This window comes from Prionailurus bengalensis, chromosome B3 (genome assembly GCF_016509475.1).
Source record: "Prionailurus bengalensis isolate Pbe53 chromosome B3, Fcat_Pben_1.1_paternal_pri, whole genome shotgun sequence".
NCBI lineage: Eukaryota > Metazoa > Chordata > Mammalia > Carnivora > Felidae > Prionailurus > Prionailurus bengalensis.
The window spans coordinates 32,889,434-32,908,416 of NC_057355.1; the positions used below are offsets into that span (position 1 = coordinate 32,889,434).

At 45.4% G+C, this 18,983-nt stretch overlaps 1 protein-coding gene across 9 annotated transcripts in view; it reads right to left on the minus strand.

Moving 5' to 3' along the window:
- Positions 1 to 1,807: 1,807 nt before the first annotated feature.
- The window catches only part of NEO1 (neogenin 1), a 242,707-nt gene continuing 225,531 nt past the window's right edge, over positions 1,808 to 18,983 (minus strand). For 7 of the 9 annotated variants that reach the window (XM_043555065.1, XM_043555062.1, XM_043555059.1 and 4 more), the window contains 6 exons: positions 15,571 to 15,809; positions 14,860 to 14,952; positions 11,386 to 11,544; positions 7,134 to 7,397; positions 4,684 to 4,820; positions 1,808 to 4,484 (listed from right to left, as the gene is read on the minus strand). In XM_043555065.1, coding sequence (XP_043411000.1) covers positions 4,401 to 4,484; positions 4,684 to 4,820; positions 7,134 to 7,397; positions 11,386 to 11,544; positions 14,860 to 14,952; positions 15,571 to 15,809 — 976 coding nt within the window. In that variant the 3' untranslated portion in view covers positions 1,808 to 4,400. The remainder of the gene's footprint in view (positions 4,485 to 4,683; positions 4,821 to 7,133; positions 7,398 to 11,385; positions 11,545 to 14,859; positions 14,953 to 15,570; positions 15,810 to 18,983) is intronic. The other 2 variants (XM_043555067.1, XM_043555066.1) reach the window with 1 other exon arrangement.

An 18,983-nucleotide genomic window follows, 5' to 3' on the forward strand; every position in this document is an offset into this window, starting at 1 on the left:
GCCCATGCCCCCATCTCCATTAATCTGATGGCATGTTCAGGGATATTCTCCAGTCTCTCGTGATGATATCACACCCCTAGCAGAAGATGGCTGAAACTGGAGAGGCCGATGCACTGGGGAGAGAGGGTACTTCTTCACGTAGAGTCTTGCTCACAATGTTCATCTTAGAGCCAATCTGGAGGACATCCTTGCCCTAGTTCCCAGTACCTAGTTGGTCACCGTGGCATCGGCATCTTTACTTAGGACTGCCAGGCAGACAGGTGTTCTCTTTCAAGTTCAGCCCAGGACACCACAGGGCCATGTCTGCTGGAATGGTAGGGTCCTGGCACCAGTAACGAGAGTCCAAAGGAGGGGTGGGGTGGTGTTTGTGTGGGAAGCCTTCCAACATGCTCTATGCCGTGAGTCCTCATGATTATCTGTCCATCCATCCAGGAAACAAGCATCTGTTGTTGTCAGAAACTTCTCCTGACATCAGGAGAAGAGTCATTAATCCGTCCCCACTGAGTCCACCGTCCAGTGGGGAAAGACTCAAACTGATAAAACGTGCCAAGAGCTCCCTCTAGGGAGACAGAGGAGGGCCAGCACTGGTGGAACAGGAGCATTGGTAGAGAGGACGGTCCATGTGCAATGCCTACACACTGTCTCACAGCAGGTTTCTGTGGCTAGAATCCTGGGAGCACGAGGTGATGGAAGCCTTGCCCGGGAGGCTGAGCGGACCGGCACAGACCTTAGCCCTGAGAGCTCAGACTCCATCCTGAGGCTGCTAATGGGAAGAATGAGATTTGTGTATCATAAGGTGCACCTGGCAGCAGAGCAGCAGTGCTGACGTCAGAGCAGTTGGTAGGGACGCTGGGCTCTGTATCCCTTACACTATTGCAAGTTCATGGAGGGGGAGGGCCTGTGGCTGTTGTGTTCACCCTTATTCCAAGCCCAGACCTTCGTGTACCATGAGAGACCTCACAGCTTTACGGACTGTAAGTTTAGGCCCCCAGATTCATATACTGAAACGCTAATTCCCAATGAATTATTTGAAGGTGGGGCCTTTGGGAGGTGATTAGGTCACAGGATGGAGTCCCGTGAGTGGGACCAGTGCTCTTAGAAGAGCCCCCAGATGCTCCCTTGCCCCTCCTCCATGTGAGGACACAGCGAGATGGCATCTGCGAACCAAGAAGCAGGTCCTCACCAGACACAACATCTGCTCTACCTTGAGCTTCCCAGTGTCCAGAATTGTGAGAAATAATTGTCTGCTGTTTATGTCCTCTAATCTACGGTATTTTTGTTACAGTAGCCTAAGCTAAGAGCCAGGGTGGAGACCCAGAGTGAGGTTGCCTGGGAAAGGTGGGGCTCCTGGTGGATGCTGCCTCTCGTGTCACAAAGCCCATGAGAGGCAGGCAGGAGGGGAGGGCGCAGGTCTGCAGAGTGCTCAGTGTGCCCAAGGACGCTGCCACATCGGTGACCTGGCCTTTACACACCCTCCGGGGGCGGCTGCACTTCTCTGCTGGGGTCACTTGGCCCTTTGGACCAGCTGTCACCTCCCATTCTTCAGGTTGCTCCTCCCTGCAGGGCAGCAAAGCGGGGGCGGGGGGTGGTGGTGTCGGGGACAGGGACAGGACTCCCGTTCAGGGCTGGTGGACAACCCTACCACTGCCTGCAGTCTCCTGGCTCACCTGCCACACCTCCCTGCGTGCCCTGCACATCTCCTGCCTTTGAGGTGGTGAGGGCAACGGTAAAGTCATTTTGGGGCAGGGAACAGGGGACCCCGCAGTTCTGTTTTCTCCAGGAAAAACACTCTTTGACCACACCAGAGTTTGATTGGATTAAAAAAGTGTATTGGATTTCCAATACTAAATAAAAACATGAAATTGTTTTTTTAAAAAGCCATAGAGTTTACAGCATCAACTACAGAAAAGGCCAAACAAGTGTGTACAGAGACTAGTCCCCAGCAGTCCTCCAGGCCCCCCTCCAGCAGGCGACAAGGCAACAGACACATGTGTTCCAAATCCTCCTGAAGGAAGCTGCTGAACAGCAGCTCAACTAGACATTACAAGACACACAATGGTTTAATTGCAAAAATCACAGGAAAATGTAAGAAAATGTATTAAATTGTGAAAAGGTGCAATACAGAATAGCTTTCCTTTTTAATTTTAAAAAATCCCCCGACTTTGAACAGTTATTTTATTTAAAAATAGGCCCCGCCCCCCCGCCCCAGCTCTGTGGCAGTATCCAGGTTCCAAGGCCCTGAGGTAACACGAGTGTCAGGGTTCACGGGAGGGAATGCCCCGAATACCGAGCACGTTTCTTTGGGCAAAAGGTAAGACAGTTTCTGGGGAATCTAGCCCTCCTGGTGTCCAGAGTGCTCTGAGTGCTCTGTTCAGGATCAGTTGAAGTGCACTGGTTTTCCAGAATCCCGCCTGGCACTGCCCTCTACGACAGGCCGGCATGGTGGCGGGAGTTCCGGCATTGCACTTTTCATTGCCCCCCAAAATAATAAATACAAAGAGTTCATCTTCTAAAAAAGCAAATATGTGTTAAGACCTAAAAAAGGAGAAGTGACCAATGTACAAAGGCAAGTGGGGTGCCTGCAGGGCCAAGGCGGGTAGGCTGGGCGCCCCCTGGTGGTCTCAGCGAGCTGAACTCTTCTTGGCTACAGAACCAAAGCCTGATGCTCCTATACTGCCTTCCACACTGTCTTCCGGGGAGTGGTAGGGAGTAGGGGAAGATGCTTGAGGGTCAGTCCTGTGTTTTGTCAGAATAGATTCTCAATAGTAAAAAACAAAACAAAACAAAACAAAAGAAAAAACAAAATAAAAAACCCCAAAAAACCCACCTCAGCTCCTTACCTTTTTAAGACAAAGAACATGAGAACTGTTGGCAAAGGCAAAGGCTTCTGTGTATGTGGCTGGGCCTCTCAGCATTACTTCACCAACCTCCTGCTACCCTGTTCTAATTAGGGGCTTCACTGAGCTGCTGGGATGGAGGAGGGGGCAGCCGCCTCCTCTGTCCCTTTCCGCTGTCCCTGTCCCGTTATCTACAATGTTCAGAAAGGAGAACTTCAGGGGTGCTACAGCCCCTGCCTGCCTCATCCTGGGAATGCTTTTCCTAAGCGGCTCTGAAACACGGCAGCGAGAGCCAGGCTGGCTGAGGACAGGAGCTAGAGAGAAGCAAGGAGTCCTGTGTGGAGACAAAGTTCCTTCCTTCACCTCTGGCCTCCCCCAGGGAACACATGATAACAGCAGGAAAGGGACTCCATCTTTTCCCCCGATTTCCCAGGAACAGGCTTGGGCTCTTGTCCTGTTCCGGCATCACTCCTGTAGCTGGAAATATGGCACTGGCGCCTCAGCATGGACATTCTTATCAGGATATGACCAAGACATCAGGGCAGCTAAGTTCTCGAACTCACCTATTGCACAGAAGAATTTTTTTTTTTTTTAACTAGATCCAAACGAAACTCCAGTTGCAACTTAGTGACAATAGAGATGGACATGCCAGGAAAGGACAATAAAGAAGATGCTTCCATTCTCTGCAGGCTTCTGGAAGAAAGTACATCGACTGAAACATTCACAGACCTCAGCAGCCCCGCCATTTCCTATTCCCAACCCCCCAGCCCACCCCCACCCCAATACTTTGAAACTGCACAGAAAGCAACAAACAAGTCTTTTCAATGTTACATTTCATTCAGATAGATCTGTAATCTCACAGTGATGAGAGGAGAAAGTCAGGCCTTTAATAATTATAATAAAAAAATAATAAAAAAGCTTACAAACAGCAATGCAACATTTCCTCCCCCCTCAAAGTGATGGATTAACAGCTGGTAGAGGATGCAATGACTTGGAATTCAAAAATAAAAACAAAAACAAAAAACAAGCCAACCCCTGGAACAACCCACACTGTCAATGACTTTCCATACATAATTCAAACAAGCAGTCAGACGTCAACCACTTGTGGAGAACACCATGGACTCCCTTGGTTTTTGATAGTGTTTTTCTTTTGAAGGTAAAATAAAATAGGACACAAATAAAATTGTACATAAATGCCAATGTCTACACTCCATAGAGGCGATGCAGTCGCAGCACGAAGACACAGCCTGACCACAAAGTGAAATGTAGGTCGTCGCACTTCTTGCCTCTTCCCTGGACACAAAATTTTGGCCCATGGTGCCCAGTCCTGCAGGGTGTCAGCAGGCAAAGGGAAGCCGCCTCGACACAGGCTTCTTCCAGGCTGACCAGGAGAAGGCAGGTGGCCATGCCCGGAGCCAGCCCCACACAGGGGCGCTGACCGGTCTGCTTGCTCGCTCTGTGTTCTCAAGTGCTGTCCTCACGTGCTCTGTACAATCCTTGCTTTCCAGGCTCCGTCCCAAGACTTCTAGACCCAGGTCTGCAGTCATGTCCCGGGGAAGGTCGTCATGCTGTCGTGATGGCGTTTAGGTCCTTCATTAGTCCTTCCAGGTGGGCCATCTCTTTGGTCAGCTCATCTGGTTCATAGCTCTGCAGGAAAGAGAAAGCAGATAAACCCTCAGCATGCTTCCTGGCTCAGAGGAGATGCTCAGTGTACATCTGCTCAATGAATGAGTGCATCTGCTTCACACTTCTGGGCCAGCACCGAGGATCAGTGTGACCAGCACACTCGCAGGTTGTGGGACGTGCACCTAGACATCGTGGCTGGGCTGGTGGCCCAGGAACTTACACTCTCGGAGTCTTCCAGCATCCTCGTGGTCTCCTGCACTTCAGGGGCACTGGGAACCACCACTGGCATAGGAGGCCGGCTCCTTCCTAAAGTCCCAATGGAGGCTGTCTTCACCGAGTGAATGTGATGGTTCAGAGCTGAGGGGGAAAGCACACCATCAGGTGTAGGGCTGAGCGCGCTCCCCCCATTCCGCACCAAGGCAACTAAGGTCCAAATGCTGCTTCTGGGTGAGGGGCGCACCCAGACCCAGTGCACAGATCGGGCTCTGAAAAGGCTTCACTAGATGGAAGGAGGGAGAAAGTATGGCATCTCAGAGGCCAGAGAAAATACTCCATTTGGCTTTGGAAAACTAATCTACTCCTATGGTTTTCAAAGCGTCACCACACCTTGGTGTATCCATGGAATCCTTGTGGGATGTCCAGGAGGTCAAAATTCTTTTCAAAATAATATGAAGACATTTTTCACCTTTGCACTCAGGGTATGAAAGCAGTGGGTAAAACTATTGGAGCCTCAGCACAAATTAAGGCAGTGGCACCAAACTGTAAGTCATCAGCTGACACCCCTTGCAATGAAAAAAACAAAACAGTTTGACTGTTTCATTAAGATCATCCTTAATGAAGTAGTAAAAATTATTTTATTAAATCTCAACTTGATTACACATCTTTTCAATATTCTACGTGACAAGATGGAAAGTCTGCATAAAGAACTCCTGCTATATACTCGAGGATGGTGGCTGTTTCGAGTAAGGCATTTGTGACAGCTTGAGTTACAAGCGCAATTGTTGCTTTTATCATGAAACACCGTTAGTCCAAAGAAAGGCAAACCAGTTATTCAGACTTGAGCGTTTGTAGAAATTTTCTAGAAAGTACAAAAATCCAGTCACTTCAAGAGAAACAATGGACAGTAGTTACTGCTAGCGATAAAATTTAAGTTTCAAGTGAAAATTAGAATCCTGAAAAACTTGTGTCTGCCAGCATGAGCTTCAGAGCCTCCTAATACTCACAGCCTTTGGGGATATTAATAAATGTATTTTTAGATATTGTATAATGAAATAGGTCAAGACTTGGAGGATCTGTATAACTTACTGAACCAGTATTTTCCAAATGACTAATGTGTGATGTTTGATATCATGCACTCAAAGTACAAGATAGATGGATTTTAATGGAACAGAGTACGAACAGTTCATGGGTATGGTTTCTGATTCCACATTACAAACAAACCTATAAGAAACTACAACTTCTTGCATTTTGCTATAGTATCAAAAAAGAATATCCCGTTATCTGAAAAGGTTACAAAAATACTCTTCCCTTTTCCAACTTATCTGAGGCCAAGATTTTTTTGTACTTCAACCAAAATAACATACTGCAACAGACTGAGTGCAGAAGTAGGTATGAGAATCCAGCTACCTTCTATTAAGCCAGACATTACAGGGATTTGCAAAAACAGAAGACAATGTCACTTTTCTCACTGTATTTTTGTTTTGAGAAGTTATTTTTCAGAAAAATAAGCTATCTTCAAATGATAGATTTATTGCTATTTTTAAATGCATTAATAGTTTAAAATGTTCTGAGTTTTAATTTCTAATATAGTAAATTATAGACAGATATAGCCCATGTGAAGAAAAGTTCTCTTGGGGAGCCTGGGTGGCTCAGCCGGTTGAATGTCCGACTTCGGCTCAGGTCATGATCTCATGGCTCGTGAGTTTGAGCCCCGTGTCGGGCTCTGTGCTGACAGCTCAGAGCCTGGAGCCTGCTTCCGATTCTGTGTCTCCCTCTCTCTCTGCCCCTAACCCACTCACATTCTGTCTCTGTCTCTCTCAAAAATAAATAAACATTAAAAAAAATTTTTCTTTTAATGAAAAAAAAAAGAAAAGCTCTCTCATGGTCTCAATAGTTTTTAAGAGTATAAAGGGATCCTGAGACCAAAAAGCTTGAAAACCACTGACTTATTCTAAAACAAACCATCGTAACAGATAATAATGCGGAGAAGTGGGGGAAAAGCATGCCTTTCAGGTCAGGGGATTTTGTTGGGCCACGTGAACCTAGGGAATATAGACTTCCCATCCAAAGGGTCCCCTGGCTTCCGTGTCTTGGCCTCCCTGATCCTTCTCTAGGTTGTAGGAACCCTACAGGATGATGCACTTCTGGGAAACTGAATGGATTAGATCTGTTGCCCATACCCATGGCCACTGGGTTTTACCATCAAGGATTCTGCACCCAAAACACGATTTGAAAAGTCAGCCCTCACTCCCCACCAAATTATTCTCTGGTTCATACGCATTCCCCAAGGAGGGGAGCCCATATACTTCCTGAGAGGGGCAATGACTTCCAGCTACTCTAAGTTGCTAGGATAAGCTTGGAAAATACTTGCTTTGTTATTTTCAAAGAAGTGACTTTTGCCATAAGCCAGAGCCAAAGGGTCCCTCCAGTGGTGCTGCCGCCCTCACTCACCTTGCTGGGATAGTAATGGTGTGCTTGGCAACGCGGGATCATAGGTGGGAGGACCTGGGGGCGGGATTGCCGGCACAGCAAAGCTCTTCAATGGGTGGGAAGGGCGAACGTGGGCTGTAGGAAGACTCTGGCCTGAATCTTCCTCTTGGGAGCTGGCCAAGTAAGAGGAACTGGTAGCACCTTCAGGATCCTGGTGATCAGTACAGCATGTTTGAGACGAGGAGGCTGGCATGGTGTCAGTGCTGGGGGTATTTCGAACGGATTCTACAGCAGGAAAGTCTAAATGTTAGCATTTCTTCTACCATGAAACATACGCACATACCGGGGTTCTGGCTACTTCTAAGGGCCCCTGAAACCAGTTCAATAAGCACTTAGGATCAGTGCTAGTCCAAGGGAAGATGGTTTAGCACTACTGACAAGGCCAGGTAGGAATGGACTAACTAACCTAAGAGAGTCCCAAAGAATTTTGTCAACCAGCCGCTCTGCTGGAACCTTCTCACCTACACAGCTAAGTGGTCACAATTTTACAGATTTAAAGTTCTCCTCAGTACTTACTGTGTAGTACACAGAAAGGTTCCTGAGACTACTGTCTATTAAGATGTAAATAAGTATAAAAAGAGATTAAAACATCACTCCTTGACACTCAGCCTTAGAAGCTGGTCTTTCATAGAGTACACATCTAGTCACTAAGGCTGGCTGGGTACCTGACAAGTATCTGCCCACAAGGCCTGGTGGTTACTACAGGAGAAGCAATGCCACAGGTGGTGAATATATCCTTTGTGGACTGTGTGCAGCCTCACCAGAGCAACAGCCCCACAGCTCAAGTGAGACCTGGACAACCAAATAGTCCAGAGGTCTGCAAATAGCTTTAAGAGCATGCCATAGGAGGGGTGTTTGGGTCCAGAGGGAAAAACAGGGGTAGATCAGCTTGGAGAAGGGGGAGACTAAGGAAGAACGTGATAATCTCAAAATACGTGAAGAGGGCTCAGAGCTGTTCTAGAAGGCAGCATGGGGGGATGGAAAAAGCACTGGCTTTGGAGTCTGATAAACCTGGACTCTAATCCTGGCACACTAACTGGGTGAATGTGGCAGTCACTGAAACTCTCTGTTTTCTTTTCACCTACAAAACAGGAAGAATAAAATAACTCACTGAGGATTGAGAAGATGTATGAAATGTGCTGAACACGGGACCTGAATAATTGATAAGGCTCTTTTCTTTGTAAATTACTGAGTGCTTATGCTGAGCCAGGCACTATGCTATGCCCTTCGTATTCCTTACCTCCCTCAGTCCTCATACTAACTCAGAAGGCACTGGGAGGTTAGGCATCGCCCAAAGATGCAGACAGAATGGGTAGGGCAGGGATCGGAACCCCTGTGCTCTGACTCCCAAGCTCATGCTCTGAACTACCACGTCAAACTGCCCTTCCATTTCCAGTACCACATGGCCCCTGACCCTGCAGCGGCAGAAGCAGCACCAAGACCCAGGCTGGCCATAAGAGGAAGCCCTTTCAAACAGGGGTGCAGACCAACATCCCTGTCCTGAGAAGGGGCCCAGAGGCACCAGCTCTCCTCAAATAGGCTGCACCAGCTAGTCAGGAGGAGGGCCTCCCCTGACTCCTAGAGTCCTCAACCTTAAAAAGGAAAATAAACCCTTTTAAGTAGTAATGCATGAGTAGCCTGAAGAAATCCAACCTATTTCCCTGCCTGTTTTGCTGAGGTATCACTGAATCTCTTCCCTTGGGCTCTTAGGAGACAAGTCACACCAGTCACGAGTGCTACTCCCTTAGCTTAAAGACCTTGGGTCTCAGGGATGAGGGACTCCCCTCCCCCTAGTGCTGAAAGCCTGGCTGTGATGATAACCCTACTAGGACTAGGTCACTTCTCATCCTCTCAAGAGGTGCACCAAGGACCTTGTTTCTTGTGCTTGCTTAAACAGCCACAGCCACAGCCACAGCTGGGAGCTGCTGGACCCACTCCGTGTGATCCTCGGCCAGGGAGAAGCTGGTCAAGGAGGGTTGCAGGGAGTAGCAGAGAAAAAGACAGGCTCCAATCGGGACCGTCAGCTTGTATCGGCAGGCGGCTGGGTCAGCTCTGGGCACAGAGGCCTACCTCGGCTGCCTCAACGGCCTTAGTTTCATACATAAGCTTCTGAGGGCCAAAGAGATGGTGGGAAATGTAAAAAAAGAAGATAGGGCTGCCTACATGAGTGAGAGCCCTGGCCTGCTGCCACAGACCAGGGCTGTCTTGTGGTGTAACTACAGAGGGCACCAGGCACACTATACTCTCAGTGAAGGGTGTGCCCTGAAAGTGTGCAACACTGCTGGCTCCCGAGGAAAACTATGCTGTAACTAAACTTCCGCTTGGTGAGGAGTCTACTTCCTGACTGACTTACCTCTCAGAGTTTAAGAGACACAAAGTTCACACTGGCCAAGGGCTTGGACAAAAGGAAAGTGCTCTTCCTACGTCAAGTGGTGGTGACACAGTAAATGGTCTCCAGAGCAAGGACTGCCCTGGCCGGTCCGAGTCACGCCTAGCCCGCATGTGCAGGGCTGGTGGCAGCTCGGAGCTCCAGAGACACAGGGAAATACAACAGTGAGAGAATGCAGATGATTTCTAGAGACTTGCTCTATGTTTCAAATCTATCTTCAGTGACTTTCCCAGTCATTAGTTTACCTTCTTTATCCCCCTGGTCATTAAAGTGAGGAACCCTCTAGTGATGCAGATCTTTACTTTGCCTTCTCTTCACTCTCTGCCCAAGTCCGTACAGACTAGTGCTTTCAGCAGCACTAGACTACCTGGCTGAGGGCTGGGCGGGGCTGCCCTGCTTCTTGCCAACCTTTGACCCCTCCTAGTCTGAGAGGAAGGAAGAGGGGCTAATCTGGATGGGAAGAGCCTACCATGCACTCTGGCAGGCCCACATCTTAGTGGGTGGGACTCCTCTGGCTTAAAAATAGAGAAACAGAGCCAGGACATAAAAATGCTTTATAAGAGCACATCTGGAGGTCTGCTCTCTGGTCCCTGTTCTGAGACTAAGTCTGTGAGCCAGAGGGTGGTTCTCCATACAGCCTCTGGCAGATGGTCTCTCCCTGGGGCAGGACCCCAAACCTGGATCTTGAGGGAGAGAGCATAAGGCCAATTTCTGATGTGGGTTTAAGTGGCGTTGTCCAAACCAAGTAAAGCTTTGGGAGAGGTAATTGTGGGAGTCAGTAGATCCCTAAATAAAGCTTTGACCTTCATTTGATGTTTTAGGTATATTTCAAATTGATCAAAACTTAAAGGGGAGGGGGAGTGTTACTGGCAACCCAAACTTCTAGCATGAGGTTTTGAGGTGCTTTTAAAAAATGAAATTCACTTGAAGTTCTCTTGTTTTCCAGAACGACCAAAATTTAGTCCTACTAGTAACGTCATAACTATTAATAGACAAGTTTCAAATGGTGGAAAAAGAACATACTGTACATATGAGAAGCTACTAGATTTTTGCCTTAAAACTGAGAAGATGGAAGTTCATTCTCATCTAATGAGGAAGTACAGTATTTGTTCCGTTTACTGTCTCCTCACCTTCACGATTTCCTCCCTAAAACTGTTTTGATAATGCTATGTCCTGAGATATCCCAACTGGGGCATGGTTGTCTGGCAATGCACTGCAGATTTTTAGGCTAATTTCTACCTGTTGTTTAGAGATGATCTGTGTCTGTGCAGCCCCTTGTAACTTCAATCGTCCACCGGGCACATCCTGAGGTGTACAATCTGAGGCACAGAATTCAATGTGGCCCCGCGGTACTCCTCTCACTCCGGGCCACAGCAGGAGGAATGCAGTGAGACCTCAGATGAGAATTTACCTTATGGCTGCCCTCCAGACCCTCCCAACATCAGGGTGACTATGAGGCAAAGGCTACCTCTAGTGTCTGAAAAATCACCCAGAATGAGATTTCCTTTCAGATTGTAAGATTAAAAAAATAAACTTGAAAACATCACTGAATTAAGATGCAACTTGATGGAACAGGACATGGTTATGTGATTAGAGTTACTGTGTTTTTACTGAAAGAACACCTTGCACTGAGTACTTAACAACTTAGGGAGAAGAAAATGGGGTGAGTTTTATAGAAACAAATTTGAGTCAGTAACAGAAATGTTATGATACATAAATAACACAGAAAAATTCCAAATCCTTCTAAGCAGGGCAAGTCCTCCCCATCTGGGCTTGCCAACTCCCAGGATGCTTTCCATCGGGGGCTCGAGCCTCATCTCTCACCTGTGGAATTGGCCCTGTCTGAAAGGGACAGGGATGTGCCAACGGGCCACGGGCTGCCCGGGTGGTAGAGATGACTGCGGGCTGGAGGAGCGAGGCTGCTGGAGTGGAAATGATGGTGAGGGTTATCGAGGGGATGGATGGGATGGGCACTAATCACAGCTGTGAACGAACACAAGACAGAGAAGTGCTTAACGTGCTTGCACACACACACAAGTACAGTTCAAGAGCAAAGCCGCCCCTGCCCCTCCCATGCGGTACGACCGTTCCCTTGGCTTCTGGGTGGCAGCTGGATGTGAACAATTAGCCATGGATTTTACATTTGTTTTTTTTTTTAAATCAACATACTGCTATGTATTTGTCTATACACACACACACACACACACAAAACAAAACAAAAAAACGTTGGAGGAATAGGTACTAAAATGTTTATGGGGATTATCTTGTGGGGAAGAGTGGTCAGGAGTCAAAAAAAATTTCTTTTGGTTCACCTGTATTTTCCAATTCTTCTACAATAAACACGGATTACATGAGTTATTAAAACATCGAACTGAATATGTCACAAAATATAAATCCATTAGCAAACAAATGATGGTTGAGGTTTCTATCATTTTTTTTTCTCCTGCTAAAAAAAAATACAAGTCTCTTTCCCTCTGATTATATTCCTAACGCGTTCCATTTTTCTTACAGTTGGATGAGGCATGCAGTAGGCATTGAGGCTGAATGAATGAGTAGCCGCTTAATCAGTTTTCGTCTCTTAAAAGGATGCAAATGGGCCTGAACTCCAAAGTTGTAAGGAAAGTATGGAACACAGGCCTACGGCACCATCTCTGACCGCTTCTCTTCTCGTCTGGAAGCTCAGCCACATCCATTCACATTTTAAAATATAAATGGATCTTTCCTAATTGCCTCTTTCCATCCCACAAAAGCTAAGGAATTAAATTTGCTGCATTTAGCTATAGAATCCAAGTTTCCACACAGATATCTCTCATATACAACTTTCTATGAAGACAAAACACTTCTTTAATGAGGCTTCATTATTGATTGAGATGCAAACAAACAAAACCAGAAGCCCAGCTGGGGAATAAGCCTCTCTTTGGTCCTCCCTTAGAGCACTTTTAGAAACAGCATGTTTAAGACCAACATGGTCAGCTCTAAACCCTTAAACAGGCAAACAGGTGGGGCTGATTAGGAACACAGGGGATCTTTTTTTTCCCCTCTAAGTAAAGGCTTCACAAACTATGATAAAGCTTAATTAGCCTTTGGAGTCTATTAAATGTCTCTGTCATCAAGGATCTCCCTAGATCTTTGTGAGGCCACTCAAAATTACTCTGGTGAAGAAAAATCCTAGTCAATAAACAGGATGCTTTTATTCTCCAGCTATTTCCTGTCCTGGCCACTTGCTGGACAAGCAGATGGCTCCACCAAGAGACCAGAAGGCTCAGGTGGTCCTTCGGAATGAAACACTTGGAAAAGCTGGCAGAGGAGGGTTCAGGGCAGTCTGGGAGTCAGCATTTCCTTTAGGGGGAAGATAGGTGGTTTTTAGGAGCAAGAAGCTTCAGAATCAGCATTTTCTAGAATTGAGGCTAGGACGAGGGAAAGAAGCCTCCTGATTTTTACCTAGGAAGTCCAACCTGCAAAGCATCCTAGGTATGCAGGACTCTAACAAGAAAACAAAATTGACTTCCTCTTTTTAAAGGCATTTCCAATCTTTCCAAGTAGAGTAAGTAGAAAAAGAAAACAATGTGAGAGTGCCTGCCTAGATTACAGCTGGCAATTACTAGCTGTCAGCTGACTTGGATCCTGATGCTTCTGAGCAAGGTCTTGTACAAGGCTGACCGAGCCCAGCCCAATGCTGGCAATAGGGAGGTGGATGGTGAAGACAGACTTCAGGGAGCTGCAGCTTGAAAGGACTGGAGCCACAGGCAGAAAAGGAGATCTCAAAACCTGAAGGTCACAAGTACATCAGGGTACCTGGTTTCCAGATTCCTGAATTAAAGATTCCACTCACTCACCCAACCATTAAGACACAAATTAAATAATACTGTATATTTATGTGTACACCTTACCCATCCCCTTCCCAAAGAAAGAAAAAAGAACTGTTAGCAACTGGTATAACATATCTTTTCTCCTTAACATTTAAAAATAAGCCAGTTCAAGTAAAAACTAAAATCTTATACGAAACAAATAAGCAGTCAAGCTACCATCTTCCTATAAATTAAAAGCAACTTTAATGGATTTACTCTTTTAAGACATTTATGTTTTAAACCTGGGGACCCCATCCTGGGCACCTCTTATAAGAGGAAAACCATGTTTTTCCCCCTGCATGTTTCCAAGTTCAGGCTCTTCATTTTTCATCACGGTCCCTGAGCAAAAACTACTTTGTGCAGAAATGACTTATTAACGAATCAGCCTTTCTCTTCCAAAGCTGATTTTTAGAGGCTAGTGCCTACATGTTTGTGCACAGTGTGTGTGTGTGTGTGTGTGTGTGTGTGTGTGTGTGTGCACACACTTACACACTTGGGTGTTTCACCAGTTTCCAAGCATAGGGAGTCATGGTTCATTTCTTTGTGTGTAGGGTATCTGCGGTTTAAATCCCTGCCACTTGTCAACAGAAAGATGCCTGAGAGTTCTGAAATCAGACATCTTATGAAATGAATAACAAATTCAAAGGCTCATTTAGGTTAAATTGAAAAGTGATCTAATGGATGCTTTCAGGATGGGCAGTGTTAAGGCTTACTGGGCACCTGTTCAGCTTAGAGCAAATACTTCCAAGTTTTTTAAACTTGCTCTTAGTAGGCAGGTGGTTTTGTATCACTCTAGGCTGGTGCAGGGACCCGCACTGAGAGCCCCACTGTGCTAGCTAGTCTGAACTGCTTCCCTATCTTGAAAACAGTGACAAGGGAGAAGACACAGTTGTTTTAAAAAAGAAATTGGTCTGTCCCATTGCCTTTGGGTTTTCAATCATGATATTTCACACGTTATTAAAGAAGGCTAGGTAACTTTATGCTTATGAAAGTGAGGCAAATAAGGTTTCAAATAAGGTTGAAAAATTGTGTTTTAAAAACTCTGTTTTATAAACTTAAAAATTCTCTAAAATATAAAGTCCATTAATTAGAAAAAATTCCACAGGTGCCCCATCAACACTGAGTGCGTATCAGGAAGTCTAGGGAGTACTGTGAAATTTGGCTTCTTCATTTGTGCCATGGAGATGCTATGCACATTGTCAGGGAGACTGGCAACTTCCCTGTTCCTGAGAGACTGAGGGAGTTAGCTTTTTAGCTTATTTATCTAAAGAAAATAGTCTCACGAATAATATTGCAAAGTTTGTTTGGTATTTCTTCCCTCAAGGTGCCAGCTTCAGTGGGTTATCTTTTGTGTTAGGATCAAGTGAAGTCAAAGAGATCATTCATAATTGCTCCCCAGAATGACTAGATATACTGATTGCACAGGGCAAATGAGAGGCTTTTAACTTACGTTGGGGTGGCTGGGAGTCAAAGGGCATCATCATTTTTGGTCTCATTCCTCGCCTTCCAGCCAGTGTAGACATGCTGTCCTCTGACTCATGCCCTAGACATGAAATACAGAGGTTAGTTACAGGTGTATGCCCTACGCCACTAGGTAGGCTCAGCAGAACATCTCTAGTGGGGGACTCAGGACTCACAAACACCATGATGGGGATGAGGTGTTTCTGCAGGAAATGAAATAAAGAGGCGAATGACTGGTAATGCATTACAGGAAGTCTCTGCTGAGAGTCAATGCAGTTGACACAATGCTGCCTACCATGCTTCAGTGTGGTGTCTGTGAGTAAGGGCATCCAGACCAGAACATTCTGAAAACCACAATGACAGGTGGACTCCAAATGAAGGGACAGGATGAAATGTACAGACGTGGGCTAGGTTGTCTCAAATGTTTGAGTATCGAGTTGGCAACACATGAGAGGAGACCTAACAGATCCAGAAAGCTATCTTATCTGGGTACAGAACCTCTCCCCCACGACAAGCTAGCTATTCTTTCCTTTTTTTTTTCCTTCAGGTTAGCTATTCTTTACCTGATGTTGACCAAATCCCACCACACAGATTTCTTGAAACCTAACCTCGCATAGGAATCACCAAATTGAGGCAATTGTAGAAAACAGAAAATGATTTAAATGGAAATAGTCTCCCCATATTTGGGGATAACCTGCACCTCTATATGAATTCCGCCTTTGATGGATGTTGCTGTCCATGGAATTGTCAACTGGTGTGATATCTTGAGAGTTCCGAGGAATTGGAGTATCAGTCATGATGGGATTTGGGTCTGGAGACTTATCGATGGGTTTCAGCTCCAGTCTCTCATGATGGATCCAGAGGTCTGGGGGTTTGACATCTTTGGAGTTCCCTTTGTACTTGTGGGAACCATTCACTGATTTGCAAGCAGCTCGTTTCCTAGGCACAAATTTAAGAGGGTTTTTTTTTTTAAAGTCACGCTTTTGAACATATTTGTCAAAGGCTTGAGTGACTAAAACTGCCCATCTGAGAGATGCTTCAAGCAAAGGCAGAAACTAAAACCACATAAACGAAACAACAAAAAACTGAGGCAGTAAGTTCACTTCAGGGAATAATAAGGGTATCTCTGCTCTGTCCACCCGTATTTAGAGATACATACAAGGGCACATTTGACTACTGCTTTGTGACTATTTTTTTATCATCAGATTAGACAGCATTTTAAGATTAAACAATCTCTAAAGCAGAAGGTTTCTCCTCCAGTTCCAAACAATAGACAGAAAACATTAATTAGAAATGTAAGAGTGGAGTAGAGGTAGTCTATGGCTCATAAAAAAGGAAGGGAACATTTTAGGTAACCCAAACAAGGACTACCAAACAGGTAAAGTCACGAAAGCAGATGACAGTGTCTACTCCTCTGTGCCTTAATTTCTCCATTCGCTCACTCATCCACTCAGTAAGCATTTATTAGGTGTCCATTGTATGCCAGTCAATCCCTGTATTGGCTTGCTGTGCCCACAGCATTTCTGGTCAAGTGAGGAAGACAGATATTGAACTAAGTATTTTAAAATATTCTGAACTTAATGAAATGCCAAGAGTTACAGTTACTTCTTAATAGTTGCACATAAGGCGGAGAGGACAAACCTGGAGGAAGAGGTGACGCCAAAGTTAAGACTTAAAGAAGGAAGGGCGGAAAATGCCTTCCAGGTGATGAAATCAGCTTATGTCAAAGTCCTGCAGCAGAGCACAACAGCCTGGTGTATCAGAGGGACTGTAAGAAGTCCTGAGTGGTGGGAGCACAGTGAACCATGGGAAGAATGACAGGAAATGATGGTGGAAAGGGAGCCCAGACCATAAAGGGCTTTTAGAGACATGCCAAGAGTTTAATTTCACTACGTGGTTTTAAGCAGGGGAGTAAGAAGATCAATTTTGAGTTAAAAATTTATGCTAACTGTGGTGTGAAGAACAGATTTATGTGGTAGGGGACAGAACAGGAGACCAAACAGGATGCTACTGCAATAGTCTTAGCCATGACTGATGGTGGTTCAGGATAGTGGAATGAAGGAAAGGGGCACACTTGACAGCTATCCAGGGGGCAGAAATGATGAGATTTGGTCATTTGAGATTTGGTGGGGTGGGAGTAACGAAGCAAGAGGAGCAGATGATGAAGACAAGGTGTGAGGATAAGCCATTCACTAACATTGGGATTAATGCCGTAGAAGCAGGTTTCACAGAAAAGATTATAAATTCTGTCTTGGACATGCTGAGTGCCTCTGAGACACTCAAGAGGAAATGCAGAAGAGGCAAGTGGTGTGCAAGTCCGAGACTCAGAAGAGAGGCCCTGGCTAGAGATAGAAACACAGAAGTAACTGGAATGCCAACAGTAAATGAAGCCATGGGAGCAGATATCACTGGGGAAGAGCATAGAGGGAGAAGTCAGCCAAGGACCAGACCCTAAGGAAGGTTTGTATTTGATGGCTGGGTAGACAGGAGGAGCTGTGAAAAAAAAAAACAAAACAAAACCATACAATCATGAAATACAAGAGAAGAGAATGTTTCAAAAGGAAGGAGTAGTTGAGTTGAACACTGTTGATAGATTAAGATGAGGACTAAAAAATGTCTACTGGCTTCAGCAATATGGAGGTCACTGGTCCTTACCAAAAGCAATTTTGATAAAAGTTGTAGGAGCAGAATCCAGATTGAAAAGGACTGAAGCATGAGTAAGCAATGGAAAAGTGGACGAGTGGACGCAGTAATCAAGAAATTCTTTGGTGAAGGGAAAGACAGGGGTTTGTAAAAGGCCAGTGGTAAGGACTACGCAGCAGAATAAGGGTTATAATTATACTGATTTCTTAAGATGAAAGAGTCTGAGCACACTTAACTGCTGAAGGTATAGAACCGAGAGAGTGAAAGGTTGGCTGTGCTAGAGAGGGGGTAACAGCAAGTATAAGGTATTAGAAAGATGAGAGCCACTGATCCAGAGGATAAATGAACAACTGGAGGAAGTATGCAGAGGAAGGTTTTTGGATCCAGTGGTGGTACCCGGAGGTAGTTCTCATCTGCCAAGGGTAAGGCGGCTAATGAGGAACATGTTGAGAAGCAACGAGGCCCTAAATGCTTGGTCATCATTGAGGTTGTAAGAGTCTATAAACAGCTACAATTGAAATGGGAGGTACTTCAGGTATCAGAAAGGAAGAAAAGTGATAAGAAAAGCTCACATATTTTTTAGTATTCATGGAACACCTGGAAAGATGGTCACTGGGAGAGGGGGAGGGAAAGCTCCATGAAGACTGAATACAATTCTTTTTGAAATGTTTGTTCATGTTTGAGAGACAGTGTGAGTGGGGAGGGGCAAGAAGGGAGGGGGATAGAGGATCTGAAGTGGGCTCTGTGCTGGTAGCAGTGAGCCCTATGCGGGGCTTGAACTCATGACCTGAGCTGAAGTCGGATGCTTAACTGACTGAGCCACCCAGGTGTCCCCTCGGTACAATTCTTCTTAAACCAAAGGACCCAAATCTGTAGGACTTGCAGATTCAAGTACAAAGTACAGAGCCTATTGTACAGAGCCTATTATCCACTCAGTTTCCTACCTCTCAATCTGAAGAATAAGTATTTTTTATTTACTTTGAATTTTAAATTCCCCAAAGCACTAAGGAATTATGTCACTTTGTTTTTTTAGACTCTTTTAAATAAAGATCTCAAGATTTCTGAAACTAGATATAAAACTAAGTTCATAAAGGTAAATAAATGTGAAATGCCAAACAAAGAAGCTTGCAGGAAAATTCTAGAGTAGAAATAATGTCATCTCTGAGGCTTTTAAGAGAAACCGTTTTCTATAATCAAAAGGGGACAAGGAGAGGTGTAAGAGGCAGTAACCAGGAGGCTTATAAAAGGAGCTCCCATTCCCTTGGAAAAAAGATGCTCTGCAAGATCTAGAAAGCTACTTTCTCTGGGCAAAAGAAAGATTCAGCACCTCACATAACGTACACAAAATGACATGAAGCTGTCACTAGTGGCAGTGACAGGGTGGTTAGTCTGTACTCGTCCTCGGTACTAAAACCAAATTCATTGTTATCAAACACATGCATCTGACCTTGGGCAGACCAAGTCTGAGGG